The sequence below is a fragment of the Amblyomma maculatum genome, chromosome 5, assembly GCF_055883805.1.
Source record: "Amblyomma maculatum isolate TAMU_Amacu chromosome 5, ASM5588380v1, whole genome shotgun sequence".
Taxonomy (NCBI): Eukaryota; Metazoa; Arthropoda; class Arachnida; order Ixodida; family Ixodidae; genus Amblyomma; species Amblyomma maculatum.
The window spans coordinates 84,895,099-84,914,929 of NC_139348.1; the positions used below are offsets into that span (position 1 = coordinate 84,895,099).

A 19,831-nucleotide genomic window follows, 5' to 3' on the forward strand; every position below is an offset into this window, starting at 1 on the left:
AACCCGTCTGATCCACTCAACTTTCTAGAAATTAGTCTATGGTTAGAGAAACTTTACATGCAGAAATTAGTCCCTCTATTATCTGTTTCGGTTCATTACCTACTCTTGGCGTTTCTCCAAGAAATGTATCCCTTGTCGACCCCCGGCTGCTGCGTTGCGGTGGAGGCGAAACCAAGTGGCCTCTGTTCGCGGTGTGATGTCAATGTCAGCGCACGGTAAAGATACCCAGATGGTAGAAATTACACCGCAGCCCTTTACTCTGGCTCCTCTTCTCTCTCTTTACACTTGCACTTCCAGCTTCCTCCATTCCTTTACAGTGTGGGTCAGGTGTCCAAAGAAACATATGTGACAAATACTGTGACAGATACTGCATGATGCCCCGCCGGGGTGTTGCAGTTATAGTACACCCGTCTACTGTGCCGGAGTTCCCGGGTTCGAACCCGACCGCGGTGGCTGCGTTTTGATGGAGGCAAAATGAAGTGGCGTCCGTGTGCTGTGCGATGGCAGCGCACGTTAAAGATCCCCTGGTGGTCGAAATTACTCCATAGCCCTCCACTACGGCTCCTTTCTCTCTTTCCACTTTCACTCCCACCTTCCTCCATTCCTTTACGGCGCGGTTCAGGTGTCCACAGAGCAAGTGTGACAGATACTGCGCCTTTTCCTTTCTGTGACCCAATTAATATTATTATTTATACTGCACGAGGCAGCGGAGGTGGCTCAGCTACAAAGCCAGTAGCAGGCACGTGCATTTTCTTTTCTTATTTCCTACAGCCAGTACAACAACAACAACTACCCTGATGGAGCTGGGACGCGTATTTGGGTTTGCGCGGTACGGTGGCTCCGCAAGGGACAAAACGACAGAAGAGACGAAGAAAGCGGGCTGTTCCGACTAGCATCTACCGCCCCCAGGAGCCGAGCAGCCTAGCGATTAGCGGCGCATGCTTTTTCAATGGGCGTTATATTAGACGCGGCACTAGCTTGAGAGAGCCTATAATAATATTACTACTACTACTACTACTACTGCTACTAAATAATAATAACAATAATAATACACAAAGTAATATTTCTCTGGTAATGATTATAATTATTATTATTATTATTATTATATTTATTATTATTATTATTAGTAGTAGTAGTAGTAGTAGTAGTAGTATAGAGGAAGACTCGTTTCACGAAGTTGGTACTGAATTGTCTGTAGGTAACAGCCGAATTAACTGGCTAAATATTATCTTCACAGTTTTAATAATAATATTAATAATAATAATTGGTTCACATGAAGGGAAAGGCGCAGTATCTGTCACACGTGTCTGTGGGCACCTGAACTACTCCGTAGCCCTCCACTACGGCTCCTCTTTTTCTCTATCCACGTTTACTCCCACCTTCATCCCTTCCCTTGCGGCGCAGTTCAGGTGTCCACAGACACAAGTGTGACAGATACTGCGCCTTTCCCTTCCTGTGAATCAATTACTATTATTATTAATAATTAAAACTGTGAAGATAATATTTAGCCAGTTAATTCGCCCGTTACATACAGACAATTCAGCGCCAACTTCGTGAAACGAGTCTTCCTCTATACTACTACTACTACTACTACTACTACTACTACTACTACTACTACTACTACTACTACTACTAATAATAATAATAATAATAATAATATAATAATAATAATAGTAATAATAATAATAATAATAATAATAATAATAATAATAATAGTAGTAGTAGCAGTAGTAGTAGCAATAGTATAGGCTCTCTCAAGCTAGTGCCGCGTCTAATATGACGCCCATTGAAAAAGCATGCGCCGCTAATTGCTAGGCTGCTCGGCTCCTGGGGGCGGTAGATGCTCCGCTTGCGGCGGGGGCTAGTCTGCCACAGAGTTTTATCTTTTGTAGGCCGTCATTGCACCCGCCACCGTTTTGGTGGTGGACTACGACTGTTGTTGCAGCGCGCGTCTTTCTCTCCTTCCTTTTATTTCATCTCTATTGTCTCTTCTGCCTGCACGAGGTAGCGGAGGTGGCTCACCTACAAGAGCCAGTAGCAGGCCCGTGCATTTTCTTTTCCTTCTTCCTACAGCCACAACCACCATAACGCTGACACCGCACAGCACACGGACGCCTCTTCGTTTCGCCTCCATCGAAACGCAGCCGCCGAGATCGGACTCGAACCCGGGTACTGCGGCACACTAGTCGGGCGTCTTACCACTGCACCACCCCGGCGGGCCACCCTAAGCGAAGAGAGGAAGGTGGGACCTTAGGGAGAACTGGGTAAAGGAGAAGCCGTAGTGGAGGACTGCAAAGTATTTTCGATCCCCTGGTCATCTTTATCGAGCGCTTCTATCGAACAGCACACGAACGCCTATACGTTTCGCCGCCATCGAAAAGCAGCCGCCGGCGGCCGTGTGCGAGCCCAGGCACTCCGGAGTAGTAATTTTGCATCTTAACCAGCCCCGCCGCGGTGATGCAGTGGCTAAGCTGCCCCATTACTGTGCTGTTTAACCTGAGTTAGACCCTTCCGCGGCGTCAGCGTTTCGATGGCGGCAAAACGAGGAGACGCCCGTGTGCTGTGCGATGTGCGCATAAAGATCTCCAGGTGGTAGGAATTACTCAGAGCCACTACACCTGCGGCTCTCGAGTAAGGAATGACGGCCGTTGCCGTAATGCACCAAAATCAAACAGTGGACGAACTAGTATCGCCTATGCAACACACACTCGATGCGAAAGTAGTGGCTGTCGCCGTAGCTGCAAAACACACTACACAAGGATACTTTACAGATGCACAGACAGTATATCTTAATTAGCTCAGGTGCAGGATAGCTCCGCTATTCCGCTGGCAGCAAATTCCTGCAATATAGGTGCACCCATGGCTACTAACCACGCAGGAAATTAATATGGGCACTAGGTTACCGGGGCATCCAAGAAAACGAGAGCGCACACGCCGCAGCCCGAGCATTTCTCCCCCTGACACCCAGTACAGATCCTCGTGGGACCTCCTACCCTTATACTAACTTACAATGAAATTCTTAGGCACGCACGATTATCTCTCTGGGTCTACCTTCCACCGGCTGAGACAAAGGGGAGGAGCTACGCTTCCACAAGCTACAAACTCTCAACAGCCCACGAAGACTACACGCAATAGCTATAGACATTTGACTCTCAATGCCAACTCTGCGAGGGTCAATGCTTGGTTTGGTTTGTGGGGTTTAACGTCCCAAAGCGACTCAGGCTATGAGAGAAGCCGGAGTGGAGGACTCCAGAACTTTTGACCAACTGGGGCTCTTTAACGTGAATGACATCGCAGAGCACACGGGCACCTTGCTTTTCGCCTCAATTGAAAAGCGGTAGCCGAGGCCGGGATTCGATCCCGCGTCGTCGGGAACAGTAGTCGAGTGCCGTAACCACTGCGCACCCCTGCTGGGCGAAGGACAAGGTGGACATGTGCCATAAGGTGTGGACCTGCCAAAAATATCAGGCTACATAGAATAATAACCAGCAAAGGCAGGAAGGGTGGGAGGCAGCTCAGGTCGGCTCAGACCAGCTTAAAAGCAGGGTAAAAAACTTCATGGTTAAAACAGCGCGTGAAAATGAGACAAACAAAGAAAGACACAACACATGAGAAAGACACTCCACCATAAATAAGTACGAACTCTCCCAAGTCGCAGGCTTATTAAGTAAAAAAGGAATTCGACAAAAGAGCGCGCAGAGCAGCCAGCACCAAGGATGTTGTGGACTTGGGACTGACCACCCCTACAACCTATTAAACGGTTTGAAATACTTTCACCTCCACTATGGCTCTCCTTTCTGTCTTTTAATAATAATTGGTTCACAGCAAGGGAAAGGCGCAATATCCCTCACACTTGTTTTTGTGGACACCTGAACCGCGCCGGAAGGGAAGGAAGAAAGTTGAGAGTTAAAGTGGAAAGAGAAAAAGAAGAGCCGCAGTGGAGGGCTAAGGAATAATTGCGGCCACCTGGAGATCTTTAACATGCGGTGACATCGTACAGCACACGGACGCCTTTTCGTTTCGCCTCCATCGAAACGCAGCCGCTGCGGTTGTGTTCGAGGGCGGGTGCTCCAGCACAGTGGTCGGGCGTCTTACCACCACCCCGATGGTGCAACCTTTCTGTCTTTTCATGTTCACTTCCACCGTGTTCCGTTACGGAGCGGTTCGGGTGTCCACAGAATAATTGTGATGGATACTGCGGCTTACCTCTGAACCAATTTATTTATCTGAACTACTGCAGCATGATGGCGGAGCCCTTTACGTTGTTGTTGTGGCTGCAGGAAGGAAGAAAAGAGCTCTATGTATGTATAACTTTATTAGGGAGCCGGCAAACGACGGGCTAAAGCTGGCTCTAGAGCTGAGCCACCTCCGCTGCCTCGTGCTGACAGAAGAAACTGATTGATTTATATGAAGAAAAAGGCATGGTAACGGTCTCACTTGTCTTGTGGACACCTCAATCGCGCCGTAGAGGAAGGGATGAAGGTGGGAGTGAAAGTGGAAAGAGAGAGGAGCCGTAGTGGAGGGACACGGGGCAATTTCGACCACCTGGGGATCTTTAACGTGCGCTGACATCGCACAGCACACGGACGCCTCTTCGTTTCGCCTCCATCGAAACGCAGCCGCCGAGGTCGGGTTCGAACCCGGGTACTCCGGCACAGTAGTCGGGCGTCTTACCAATGCACCACCTCGGCGGAGCGGACAGAAGAGAAATTAGAGAAGAAAAAAAAAGAAGAGGGAGAGAAAGACACGCGCCGCAACAACGGCAGTCATCCACCGCCTCAGCGGTGGCGGGTGCAATGACAGCCTACAACAGATAAAAATTCAACCCATTTGGTTCGTCTTTCGCTAACAGTTCACATGTATCCAAATGGATTATCCACAAGGTATGCTTTAAATGTTTGGGTGGCAGATGCACTTACAGAAATTTGATTGAAGTGGTTAATCACATGACGTGCCTTCAAATCCTGTTCTGAACGTTCCTATTGTCTGAACTCTTCCATGGGCCTCATCTGGACGGTTACGCTGCTACTATTACGCTCGGCAGTCTGATTGCTGATTGATTGCTTATTGTAGGAAGGGAACGGCGCCGTAACTGTCTCGCTTGTTTTTCTGTGAACACCTTAATCGCGCAGTTAAGCCGCGTTCAGACTACGTGCGCATTCGTCAAAAGTATCGTATCTATCGCAGTGCGCATAGCGGCTGGAACTCCCGTTTACGTAGCTTGCGACCGCGCATGTTCACACTGGGCCGTTCGGTAAGATGCGTTCTTTACGACCGGCCAATCGCCGCTCTCAACATGGCGCCGGTTAGCGAGCGGCTGATAGCGGAGGTAGGCACTATAGCGGAGGTCTGGGCTGTTCAAGCTCAAAATGAGATGTGAAAGGAAAGACTGGACACACAAATAAAATACGAAAATAAACAATGGGTATATTAACAATTAACCACTCGATTACAAATACACTTCTTCGTTTCGCACACGCACGTTCGCACACAGTTTTCAAATGTCCGCTCACCATGCTTTCGCACCGCTCACTCCTTCGCACATTTCTTCACGCGCCCGCTCTCATTGTCGACGTACTGCGCACTCCTGCTCGGTGCCCCGAGATCGCACTCTCTCGCACCAAAACAGGCGTACCGTCCGCCTGCATCCCTGCTTGCGATTTTACCAGTGCCCCGGAGCGATCTTGGAGACGGGCCAGGGCGGTGACTGAAAGGCCATACTACTGACTCCAAACAATGAGCCGGGGCGCGCGGCAGGCACGGAAACGTCCGCGGAACCTCGTCTCCCCTCAGAAAATGCTGTTTTCTTTTCCTCTTTTACGGTGAGCTTCTTTCAAACTTCGACGAGTCCGCGCCAGCTCCGTTCTGCGGCCCGACCGCAACGCCGCCCCGCATCGGCCTTTCGCTGCAGGCCAACTGTTTCCTCACTTGTCAACAGAGCCGATGGGATGCGAGAATGCACGGGGATGAAGCGGGCATCCCCTTCCTCCATAACCTCACTTTTCTAAACTAGAGGAAACATTTGCTTGTTGAGAGCTTGTTCGCACATGAAAAAACGGATTGATAAACCACTTACTGCTTTGGCTCAGCGCACTGGCAATTTGCACCCAGGCATGGTTTTGCAATTCTCTATGTGAGATTTCAGCGACTCGTAGTAGAGAGCCGGTCTCTGCCGAACTTTTTTTATGAGAGGCTGATAATTCCACAGTGAAGATTCCGCACTGCACATGATCAAGCTGCGGACAGACACAATCACCGACACAACACCAATAACACCGGCGAGCCGAGACATTGCAGCAGAGTAGCAGCGTTGGATGATGTCGCCTACTAGTGGTTTGCGCGCGAAATCTGGGATGACTGGAAGGCCCGTGACCGGAAAGGGAAAACCGAAACGGCTGTGCGCATTGGTCGCGCGTAACAGACGTATCTGTGCTAGTCGTAAAAGTCGCGGGTCCTCCGACATTTACGCCCACACTCGGTGCGGACGTTACGCATCTCACGCTCAATGCGACAGCAGTCTGAACAGACACGTTACGTTTTTTGCGCTTACGCTTACGATCCTTACGAACGATACGTGCGTTGCACCTGTAGTCTGAACGCGGCTTAAGGGAAGGTAGGAAGGTGGGAGTGAAAGTGGAAAGAGAGAAAGAGGAGCCGTAGTGGAGAGCTACGGAGTAACTTCGACCACCTGGGGATCTTTAACGTGCGCAGACATCGCACAGCACACGGACGCCTCTTCGTTTCGCCTCCATCGAAACGCAGCCGCCGAGGTCGGTTTCGAGACCGGGTGCTCCGGCACAGTAGTCAGGCGTCTTACCACTGCACCACCCCGGCAGGGCACGCTCGGCAGTCTGGAATCACCAATTGGAAAGCCATTTCTTTGTCCGTTCGGACCCCTCCGCTCTTCTGCTTGCCTTCCTGTGCTCATTAACTCTTTGCTGCTGCTATGCGCTGTTTTTTACGCTCGGTCGGCGGCTGTGGTTTGATGGAGGCGACAAAGAGACATCCGTGTGCTGTGCGGTGTCAGTGCACAATAAATATTCCCAGGTGTATACATGACTTCGCAGCCCTACACTATAGCTCCTCTTTCTCTCTTTCCACTCGTCGAGTTCCTCGCGAACAGTCGAGAACAGTCGAGGTCCTCGCGGGAAAAAAATGTCATCCATTGCTGATTCCCTTGATGCAGGAGGATCCTGCTCACCTGAGATCAAAATTATGCTGACACTTCCAACATGATTTACCTTGGGATCGCGTGCAAGTATTGGAGACATGTATGCCAATGCAGCGGCGGGCCAATTTGGCATGACTTGCAAAGCTTTGCTTTTAATTTACCAAGAGATTTTTTCACCTGTCACAGTCCCTGGCTCCATCATTTCTTTCTGAATATCTGAAGCTGCTAACAGCATGGCCTGCTACACCCTCGCAAATTGGTTAGCATTATTTTATATGGTCCCCTCCGTTTAAATTCAGACGCCAACCTTTGGTCTATCGCCGAGTTGGATAACCTTATAAATAGGCGAACCCCACCTGCCTTTTGCTGTCATATCAATATATATATCGCTTCCGTCATTTGATAGAATCCACTTTCCATAGCTCTCTACGTTGTCCTCAACTTAAGTAAAACCCTCGCCGTTATCCTCCACGTTTCAAAAATTCGGTGGCTGCTAGCCCTCGCCGCAAGCGGCATTGACCTGCCGTCCCAGCCCCCGTAAACTGATTTATTTTATTTATTTATAGGAAGGAAAAGGCGCGGTAACTGCCTCACTTGTTTTCTGTGGACACTGCAACCGCGCCGTAAGGGAAGGGAGGAAGATGGGAGTGAAAGTGGAAAGAGAGAAAGACGAGCCGTAGTGGAGGACTGAGGAGTAATTTCGACCACCTGGGGATCTTTAACGTGCGCTGACATCGCACAGCACACGAACGCCTCTTCGTTTCGCCTCCATTCAAACGCAGCCGCCGAGGCCGGGTTTGAACCCGGGTACTCCGGCACAGTAGTCGGGTGTCTTACCACTGCACCACCCCGGCGGGGCTCCCAGCCCCGTAGGGCCAGGAAGTGCCACCCTTCACCATCTCAAGATCACCAGGTGGTCCGAATTACTCCGTAGTCCTCAACCACGGCAAAACTTTTTCTCTTTTCCCTTCCACTCCCACATTCTCTTATTCTAGGCGGGGATCAGGTGTCCACACAAGTGTGACAAATACTGCGCATTTCCTTTTCTGTGACCCAATTAACAACTTGCTATAAACAGAAGAGAATAACGAAAAAAAAAAGATGGTTGGTTGGTTTGTGGGGTTTAACGTCCCAAAGCGACTCAGGCTATGAGAGACGCCGTAGTGGAGGACTCCGGAAATTTCGACCACCTGGGGTTCTTTAACGTGCACTGACATCGCACAGCACACGGGCGCCTTGCTTTAAGAACGCATCTAATCGATAATCCGCATCACGCTTCATGAATGGAGTGTGAGCAGTACGCAAAACTGGGCACATTTGCGCTTGCTAATTCTCCATTTGAAGAAGCGAATCACACGACACACTATATAGAAATGGTATACACTAGAACCTGCGATTGTATGAGGATATTGATTTATTACATGGTGAAAAGAACGTTTCCTCAGCATCTCTAAATTTAAGTTGCGAAAGGCTTATAGGGCCACCAGAGGAACAAAAAAAGTACAGCCAAAGAATAACAGTTTATACATTAAAGCCCATTCATGTGCAGCACAAAATTTCGTCCTTTTTATAAATCTGGCAAACCCCGCAAAGATCCTATAATGACCCTTCGCAACAAGCGCCATGCGTTGGGAGGTTCTCCCCTGATGGCCCCGGCGGGGTGGTGCAGTGGTAAGACGCCCGACTACTGTGCCGGAGTACCCGGGTTCGAACCCGACCTCGGCGGCTGCGTTTCGATGGAGGCGAAACGAAGAGGCGTCCGTGTGCTGTGCGATGTCAGCGCACGTTAAAGATCCCCAGGTGGTCGAAATTACTCCGTAGCCCTCCACTACGGCTCCTCTTTCTCTCTTTCCACTTTCACTTCCATCTTCCTCCCTTCCCTTACGGCACGGTTGCGGTGTCCACAGAAAACAAGTGAGACAGTTACCGCGCCTTTCCCTTCCTATAAATAAATCAGTTTTTTTTAAATCTCCCCTGATGGGGTTGCCCCGCCGGGGTGGTGCAGTGGTAAGACGCCCGACTACTGTGCCGGAGTTCCCGGGATCGAATCCCGGCCTCGGCGGCTGCGTTTCGATGGAGGCGAAACGAAGTGGCGTCCGTGTGCTGTGCGATGTCAGCGCACGTTAAAGATCCCCAGGTGGTCGAAATTACTCCGTAGCCCTCCACTACGGCCCCCCTTTCTCTCTATTAACTTTCACTCCCACCTTCATCCCTTCCCTTATGGCGCGGTTCAGGTGTCCACAGAGCAAGTGTGACAGATACTGCGCCTTTCCCTTCCCATGAACCAACCAACCCCTGATGGGGCTGGGGCAGGTAGGTGACTGCTGCTTGCGGCGGGGGCTAGCCTGCCACCGAATATTTATCTGTTGTATGCCATCGTTGCACCTGCCTCCGCTTCAGTTGTGGACGACGGCTGTTGTTGCGGCGCGCGTCTTTTTCTCCTTCATTTTATTCTCTATTTTCTATTCTGTCATCACGAGGCAGCGGAGGTGGCTCAGCCACAGAGCCAGTAGCAGGCCCGTGCATTTCCGTTTCCTTCTTCATGCAGCCACAACAACAACAACATTCGTTGGATAGAAAATGAGATTGCGCCTGCCGCCGCATGACCACTACAGAGGCCGAAAAACTTTGTTGTTTACCTGTCGGTACAGCGAAATGTAATTAGCCTTTACGCACATTTTCCACTGAAGAGAATTGGTATGTGGTGAAGAAAACACATTTGTGATCACGTGGCTTTACCCTGCAGTCTTGATTAACTCAGCATTCCCCTTCAGTTTCCCTTTAATGTTTCATAAGTGGGGTGGCCGTAGGTGCTGCTGTACTCTGGAGATTCATATTTATCACATGTACTTATATCGAAGTCCTTTTTATATATCGCCTCCATTGGAAAAGAGCGGCTCACGAGATTCGGTTGCGATTCAGAGTCGAAGGATGCCAAAATCATACAATGCCATCTAGCGCAGCGCGTAGGAGAAAGTTTGCGTTTACGCAGTGTAACGCCCCAAAGCGCCTTAAGACCCCGCTCCACGGGGCGGCCGAGTGGTGCGCCTACTTGCACGAACGTACGCTGGAGTCTGCGCTGTGTGTGAGGCGCGGAGCAGATATCTGTCCTGTCAGATGTTTCCAATGCGCTCGCTGCGCGGTTCACTGGCGCGGAGGCTCGCCAGTTTCTGGCTCGCGTGCACCAATTAGAGGATGCCTTTCGCGCCGCCTCATTGATCTCTCTCTGCGTGTTTCTTTTTTTTTTTTTACGTCAGTGCTGCGGTATGTTGAGATGTGCGCACAGTCAGTCGATCGACAACACAATGTTCTTCGCCGAAGTATATCGGCGAAGCTTGCTGTGGCTCGCCACCCCAAACAGCATAAAAATAAATAAGTTAAAGAATCTATGTGGGGAGAAGTGGCGTCTGAGGTGCTGCCGGGAACACGGAGCCCAGGTAGGCGCATTGTTTAAGGCAAGCATTGAATAAGTGAAATGTGCTTAAAACCCTCGTGTTTCAATCGCGCAGACAGCATCGAGCGTCTGCAGAGGCGATGGAAGTCGCTTCGGGACAAGCTTGAAGTAGCAGTCGAACTGTCGGCCTGTTTCAGCCTACGAAGTCTTGCATCAACAAAAGCGCCAGCGACAGGCACACTTCTGAAGATGCGTACTTTTTCAGTGTTGTCAGTGGGTGCAGTTGGTGCGTAGGCGCCTCGCTCATGCACCTCTCGTGCTCCCCATAGGGGCGGGGCTTGTAGGCTGTACGGATGCCGCATGGTGGACAAATGGGAGACCCTGTTTTCTATCTACTTTCTCGTTTGAGCATTAAAGGCGCCTTTTTCTAATCATTTCTCTGCTAATTTCGACAAATCATTTTGTTTTATACTTACCTGATTTAAAAACATGACTCTGCGTTAATAATTCGATCTCTGCAGTCTGTAACTGTTAATATTTTCTGTTATTCCTGTTCTGTCTTAAAACAGATATTACTAAATCTAATATCATATTAAAGCCTTTTGTTTACAGTCATGCTTTGTATCCTCTGCCTATTTTCGCACGGTTGTAAAGCGCTACCATAAAAACCGATTAACAAGAAAAAAACACTAAGGCGTTTTGGTCATGACTGAAATTTACGAACGTCGTGCGTATCGAAAATGCAAGCGTCAGGTGAGTGTCATCTCAAACGAAAATTAAGATTTATATATTTATGCGAGAATATTACTGGTACGAGTAATAATTTATTAGCATTATCGCGCCCGACCTAGTTTATATTCAAGTCCAGAAGAAGGTATTCGATATTTCCACCAATTTACATATCGTCTCTTCCACCTATAGCTACACTTACACAAGAAAACTTCTGAACCGCGTCACCTACCTTGGGGGACCCTGTGCTGCTGCAAGCCTGAACCTGTTGATGGTAGAAAAAAAACACACATCTAGCGTTACTACAACATTTCCGAAATACGGCCAAACGCTTCAGCCGTCTTTGGTGGTATACTAAATAGTTCGCCTCAAAACATCAGCTTATCAGTCTACGCGGCTTTTTTCACGCTATTCTCCGCCCTCACTTATAATTTCTTTTATACTGGTCTCGGTTTCTGTTCGCTCAGGTTTCGTTGTCGATGCTGATGAATTGGGCCCAATCCTTGAGAATTCAAGGCTTGTACATAGCCGAGGGAACAGTCTTATAAAGGAATGCATGCAACATTTATTGCTTTTAGACGCAGTTTCTTCTCTATATATTTTGAATAATTCAGCATAAAGGCATACAACAAGCAGTGCACATGCATGTCGGTTACAATTGAAGAGTACAATATAGTATACGTTATTAAAGATCGATTAATAGATGTAGAGAACATATTCTGCATTTCTTTTTCATAATTCCCTGGCGTTTGGTAGAGGTAGCGTAACTTGAAGTGCACAACATATGTAATAAAACATATTTTGCTTACTCGGAGAGAAGAATCAATGCTAAAAGAAAACACAGGGGTGGAACTGCTAGCTGCATATCAAAAGCTTCAAACTCGATGACAGTGTTTTGGGTGTTGTTAGCGCTAGCCATATATATTCAAGCTGCGAATCGTTATCAGAGCCTTATTATTTCATAATTCCGGCTAGTAGGAGAAAAAGCGACTCCTACATCATTAGTAGGTGCGCCCAGGAATATATTATGTATACAAAAGGTTTTGAAACTCTTATTAGTGCAATTAGCTGATACGCTCATACATACTGACAAAGAAGTCCGATGCTAAGTACCTAATGTCTGATCCCTTCACTTCATTTGCATATTACCATTACTCAATGTCACTTTCGACCTTGCAGAATGTCAAAACGATAAATTGTGAAAGTATGTCATTTTCAGCCTGCAAAGTTTACGATAAAGTGTTGAGTGCACACCATATACTCAGGCAAATAATAACTTGGCAACTTATAAAAGTGGGGTTTAGGTATTGCTTGAACCTAGTGATTGAGTGAAAGCATGGGTGCCGCTGCGATAGCCTCAGTAACGCCGCCTTTTCAATCGGCGCGTTTTCATTATCCTAATAAGACAATAATAATAGTTGCTTAGCAGAAAAAGAAAGGCCCAGTATCTGTCACATCTGTTCTGTGGACTGTGTACACGTGCACAGCGCCATAAGGGATAGGCCGAATATGGGAGTAAAAGTGAAAAGAGAGAAAGCGGTGCCGTAGTGGCGGTCATTTCTTTAAAGTAGCTGCCGGATAAGTTTAGGCGGTTGGTTTTAGTGCCAGGCGAGTCTTTCCCTTCTGCTCCTTCTTTTTTGCTCTTTCTTTCGCTGTTATTCTGATTGCAGGTGGCAGGGAGGGTCAGCCCAATCGGAGCCAATATGCAGATTTTCGCCCCCTCCACGGGTTTCATGCTGAGCTGACAGCGGCTACATTTTTACAGAAGGTAGGAAATTGTGTTTTGTAGCGGGAGCTACATTATGCCAGGTTTTTGAGCTGACATCCAGTCTCCATCGTGACCTTTAAGCAGCTAGGTGTCTCGTCGAGCGAAGCTGTGCGCATGCGCAGGCACGCCATTGGTCATCAGTGGTGCTGTAGTATTAACTAATGGCTAACTAGTCACTACCAGTACAAACTAATGGGTTACTAGTAGTAACTAACTAGTATTATTAGTCAATAGTCATGACTAAATATTAATGAGTAATAACAAAGATGACTGCTATGATGCCATCACACGACGACGTCATGATCGATTGTGACGTCACAATGACGTCACATCAGATCCCGTCGAATAACAAGAAATGACGTCATGACATCACATTCGGCCATAACGTCACAACTGGTAACGACGTGATCAAACCATTCACGCCTTTGTCAATTTTAAAGCCAGCATTCTGTACTGTGTTTCGGCTAACACATGCGGTGCAGTTTGCTCTCTCGCAATTTCTGGAGCGTCGTCACTTTCTAGCGTTCTCGTTGCATCTCGAACGTGTCGCTTGAAGACTTTCGCCCATTCCTCGATATCCGTACCCGTAATTTGGCCTCCGGCCTTCTTTCTGTGTCTGATTTCTCGGAAGTCAGCTCATTCCGTAAACTTTCGTCGACGGTTAATGCGCGATTTACGCCTTTTCTAACCTTCGCAGCAGGCTATCTAGACACAAAAAGGATATCGAGAATTACGCGAATAATTTATGCGAACAAGAACGACATTGGTGCGACAGGTACGATCGAATGGAGGGGAGTATGAGTCCAAGAAAAGGGGCCCGCTGCCTCAACTACTATATTGAAAACAGTCCAAACCCCGATCGGGAATCAGGTCTACCGGTAAAATCAGGACTACTGGTAAAATCAGGAATCAGGACTACCGGTAAAATCAAGCAGTCTGGAGCAATGTTTCTAAACTAAAGGGGGATAAAATAATAATCGATAATGACTACCGCGCGGAAACGTTGTGCAAACGCCAGCATCTTTGGCAAAGTGCAAAACTTGAAAAGAAGGCTGGAAGTAAGGTTCCCTTGTTTTTTCACAAAGTCAAGATTGATGGACGGTATTATGAATGGAATGCTGTTTTTAACTCTAGAAGATTGATAGAGCGAGGCACCACATCTTTATCGGAAAGCTAATGGCCAGAAATGTCCGAAGTTCAGTTACTTTCTCTTAATGCAAGAAGCATTGTGAACAAAACAGATAAACTCGAGGAATGCTTGCTCTCTTTGGATCCGCACTTGTGTGTCATAGTTCAAACCTGGCTACACGATCAAATCAATGACGATTACATCGTCCCGCCAGATTATCGGTTATATCGGCGAGACAGAGGATCTAGAGGGGGTGGTGTCGCTGTTGTTAAATCCTGTGTCGATGTTGACGTCGAAAGCCAGATTGCTGAACATGAGATCCTTTTCTTGAAAATCAAAGTGAAGGATGCTACATTTCATTTGTGTGCAGTCTTCCGCACTCTGGATGCAGGTGAAAGCTTTTTGAACAAACTGTATGATCGTTTCGAATTATCTCATACGAGTAATATTATGCATGACATTGATTGTTCTTGGTCTTGATCAAATAATTACTGAACGTAGCCGCGTAAGATCATTTCTTGACCTTCTGTTCATTACTGAAGCGTTTAGAGGAGGGACTGTTAGAACTGAAGACGGCATATCTGGTCATAATTTAATTTCTTTTTCCTGGAAGGTTGAAAACAGAAAAACACATGCATTGAACGTCACTATACTGCTAAGGAATACAGCAGAGCTGACGATGTTGCCATTATTGAATATATTGATGAAAATCTTGGGATTATAAGTAATGATGTTGAAAGCTCCTGGCAATGGTTCACTAATGTGCATAGGCATTGTATTCAAAATTTCACTCCGGATAGAAAAATATTTAAAAGGCGGAACCATCCGTGGATTACTCGTGAAATTATACACATTAAGCGCAGAGAGATGTAAGAAGCACGGGGCTTCAATGCCAGTGTTTATTGAAATCAAACAATTTTCAAAAGTGAATAGCGCCAGGACTAAGTATTTTTCGCACACTTTATAAGAGTTTAAAAGACCAATCCACAGAAATTTTGGCGGCAATTGAGTAAACCCAAAGATTAACATAACAAATTAAAAGTTAGCGAAACGATTTTACAGATTCTGCGGAAACAGCTGAGAATTTTAACCAGTTTTTTTATGGCATGTTTTCAGAATTAGACGAATACGAAACAAAATCAACGGCTGCACCAGAGAATGGCATTGAAATAACTCGTCAGGGTGTCCTGGACATGCTCTCGAAACTAGACACTAAAAACATCGCTGGACCCGATGGTCTTCCGAATGTATTTTGATGCGATATGCTGAACAAATAAGAGAATTTCTCACAGACATCTTTAAACAGTCATTAGTAAACGGAGAAATTCCTGCAGATTCGAAAATAGCACGTGTGGTTCCTGTATATAAAAAAGGTGATCGACTGTCAGTTTCAAAATATCGACCTGTTTCCATACCAAGCAGTTGCTGTAAAATGTTAGAGCAAATTATTGCAGGCTACCTGCGAAAGTGCCTGAGTGGTCATAATCTCGTGTCTGATAATCAGCACGTGTTTAGGCAGGGGTTATCAACAGTTACTCAGACTGTTTGTTCTATCTGTGCAAACATTTTCGAGTGTGCTTGATATTTTCGGGCAAACAGATGCTTTCTTTGACTTCAGCAAGGCGTTTAAAAAGGTGCAACTACCAAACCTTCTGTATCCGATGGAATGTATGGGTGTGCCTTTTTTATCCTCCGATGGATTGAAGCATATCTTAGACACAGACGTCAATATGCTGAAATAATAAAATTCCTTTTAGCGCCCTCAGTGTTCAATCAGGAGTACAGCAGGGAAGTGTGCTTGGGCCGTTGTTGTTCTTAATATATGTAAATGATTTAATTAGTGTTGTACCTACCGATGTATCTCTTAAGTTATTCGCAGACGAATGTCGTGTGTTTAAACAAATTTCATCCGGAAATGACCACGGACAAAAAGCAATTTTCGCTATTGATCAGTGATGTCCTAAATGGGTATGGAACCGAATAGTGAAAAAACTGTTCTCATAGGAATAACAAAATAAAATCTCCCATTTTTCTTCCTTACTTTCTTCACGGCAGTACGATATTGGAAATTGAAGAATATAATTATTTAGGTGTAGCTCTTGACAATATGTTAAAATGGACCGCCCATATTATTATTATTTCTACAGCTAAATTACGAAAGCTATGGGCTTTACGAAGAAAGCTAAACACTGCCCCGGCACATATAAAACAATTAGCTAATGAAACTTGCGTAGGGTCTTCACTTGAATACGCTTCAGTAGTTTGCGACCCGTACACGAAAAAAGATATAATGCTTCTTGAAAAAGTCAGCAGTAAAGCTGTTAGGTTTATATTCGAAAAATATAGAAGGGAGGACTCCCCTACACAGTTAATGAATTTAAGTAACATTCATAGACTGTAAACCCGCAGAAAGATTGCCCGATTGACATTCCTCTTTAACAGTTTAACATTAAGATTAAACTGAAGCTTCCAGAATGCCTTTAGCGCCCACTAGTTAGATGGACTCGCCCTGTTAATGAGCATTCATGTACTGCTATTTTTGCCAAAACTAACAGTTTTAAATTCAGTTTTTTCCCCGGAACAGTGGAAGATTGGAATTCGTTACCAGCATGTTTTATTCTCATATAAGGTTTCTGATGCATTACAACGTCTGTTTACCTGCTAACATTGTTTTATGTGTATTTTGTATTTGTGTGCATTCACTGTGAATTCAGTCCAGCTTAGGCCAAGCAATGGCCTGCAGTATTTTTAAATAAATAAATAAAGGAATATCTCATACCGCGGGGCATCTATGGGCCCCTCTTGGGTGATGTTAAACCATGTCCACGCAATTTATCACAAAAAACTCGAGGTAAGTTTTGCTATAGCCTGGCATTCATCACAGGTGTTCTAGCCAGAATGTGAAATACAGCAATGGCGAGCCATCTGTCTGAGCTAGTCAATCGCTTAATATTGGTGAAGAGATGATTTTTACATGATAGGTAGGGGCTCTCTAAAGCGGCAAGTCTTCTCTTTGCAGTAAACATTATTATTGTTCGCTATGAACTTTATGTCCACGTATGCGTTGCATTCAAATGATCGTTGAAATACTTCAGTGTTGGCTAGGAGGGCAGTGCGCTCGACGTAAAGCAATCATTGCAAGCATATACTCGGCCGAAGTGTCTTTTTCTGTTCGCTAATAATAGGAAGTAAATTATCAACATATTTAGCACGATATGTAGAAATGCAGTGGGGCCCCTATATATATCTGGACACAGGAAATATTTACAGTTCTTTGTTTTCCTTACGTCTAATAACGCTTTATTGAAAGTTTACTACCTGCTGTAGCTTACAGCAAGATCCAAAACGTAGGTCTCGCATTAAAATTATCATAACCCGTCGTAGCGCAAATATAACCCGCTTATGTTGTCGCGAGAACAAGCGATCTACTTGCGGGGCAAAATAGTAACATAAAAATTCAGTACAGTAACGCATACTTTTAAATCTACCAAAATTCTAACCGAGACTCAATCTTTAGCAGTATGAAAAATTCCATTAGGCAATCTTTGGGGCAGCCTGGACTAAAACGCCGTTTGCCCCAATGCGAGCACTTTCTATTTTAATTTGTTCGGCGATAAAACCTTTTGAAGACGCACATCTTGCATCGATGACGTTTGCATTTTTAAATTTATTCTGCAAGAAAATTAAGCAGTTGCAGTCTTTAGCAATTCTGACTTTGCAGTAAGTGGGTTGCGTCTAGGCAAGAAACGCTCAATATAATTCAATGAGATATTCTTCTTCCGAGCTCGTATTGGAGGAATATAAATTTACCTCCCAGCACCAGCAAGTACTTTAATATTGCTGAGATTACGAATGACTAAATATAATGTAAGAGCGTTATTGGCCATTACAATGTAAGCATTATAATCTACGAATGCATGGAAAAATCAGAAATCTTTGAATAAAAACGCATATATTTTGATCATGACCGTTGCTATACACGTTACTTTTATTGCTTCTAAAATCTTAAAGAGCTCCCTTCGACTCTTCTCAGCTGGACCTGTAACACAAGCATCTTCGCTTTGCGCAAGATGCTTTACCATATTATTTTTCCGTGTTGCAGCATTTCAAAATTTCCTACATATTGGCAGACAGAACTACGCCACACTGCAAGACTTTAATGCCAGTGTAATATCGTTTGAATTGTGGTGCTGGCGAAGACTCTTAAGAGTTCCTTGGACTGCCAGAAGATCAAATCAGTCGATATTGTCGACCATAAACCCTGACTGCTCATTGGAGGGTCAAATTCTAAAGTTAAAGCTCAGCTACTTTGGTCATCTGATGAGAAGAGAGGAGTCGCTGGAGAAAGATTTGATGTTGGGAAAGGTTGAGGGTCGCCGGAGAAGGGGTAGGCAGCGAACGCGATGGTTAGATGGCATTCTCGAGGCATTGCAGATGAAGCTATGTGATGTTAAGAAGATAGTGAGAGACCGGAAAGCGTGGCGTGACATGGTCCATAGGGTCACGAAGAGTCGGACACGACTGAACGCCTGAACTGAACTGAATATCGGCATATTTGCTGTTGATCATCAAAAGCAAATATGCCAACAGCATCAACAAGAATTTACAAAATAGATATCTGTATTTACAACGTCTACAGTCTTTTACACCTCCCAATATTTCTTTACAAATTCAAATTTCTCTGGTTGTGACTGCGGTGAGAGCTACAAATAGTTTTCGGGATGGCGAGTTCAAATTGCGTGCGCTATCCACCCGTCTGTCTACCTAGCCAGACAACGTGAGCCACCTGTTTCGAACGCCCGGTAAGAGAAGTTCGACTTCTTTGAGGATATATGTTGCTGGGGCCACCGGCGGTTTCCATTCGAGTAAAGAAAATTCACACCGATAATAACGATACACCAAAAACTGAATTGTAAACGCATCTCTCTTTTTACTCACATAGCTTGTCTTTTCATCCTTTGCGTGGGCTCGAATTATGCATCTGTTCGGTCAACAGCACCCACCCAAAGCCCGCAATTTGTTTGGAGAAAAATTGTAATAAGGTAAGGCCAATCACACGACCTTTATGAAGGCATATTCAAGGGTAATTACCAGAGCTTCCCGCTAAGCGGCGGCAGCAGGCGTGAATTCAGGGATAGAACATGAAAGCGAAGGACAGCGAAATTAAACACGCGACATCTATGTAATTCTGGACGCGAATGTATTGTGAAAGAGAAAAGACGCTACCCGAATCTACTGGTTCCTTTACATGCTTCCTTACTTTTTCCTCAACCTGTGGGTGTTTAAGCCTCGCAATGCAGTGCACATAGCAGCATCAAGGAGCCCATTCTATCCGTTGGCGACCAATCTGTTCTACATGTCAGTATTCACTAAGCCACGCAAGGTTACCCGATGCCGAGCAGAATATTGTGCCTGAGGTTCACCATCGCCACTTACAGTTTTGTGCACACTTGTGTCACTCTATATTGAACACAATAAGATTACACATCAGCTTTGACTTTAAATGTATAATGCGGTACCGTTACGGGGTCCCTCAGTGCACCACCGCTACCATACACAAGGCTTTCCACGATAGCTGTGTTGTCAAGGATGCTGGTGGATCGAAAATGTGCAAAATGACCTAATGTTTGAGGTTGTTAC

At 45.9% G+C, this 19,831-nt stretch overlaps 1 protein-coding gene across 1 annotated transcript in view; it reads right to left on the bottom strand.

Moving 5' to 3' along the window:
• The window catches only part of LOC146188617 (uncharacterized), a 32,477-nt gene extending 20,223 nt beyond the window's left edge, over positions 1-12,254 (bottom strand). Inside the window, exons 1-2 of the mRNA XM_084603861.1 lie at positions 12,104-12,254; positions 11,527-11,559 (exon numbers count right to left, since the gene is read on the bottom strand). Of these exons, the coding sequence (XP_084459987.1) occupies positions 11,527-11,559; positions 12,104-12,213 (143 nt within the window). The 5' untranslated portion in view covers positions 12,214-12,254. The remainder of the gene's footprint in view (positions 1-11,526; positions 11,560-12,103) is intronic.
• Positions 12,255-19,831: the final 7,577 nt, after the last annotated feature.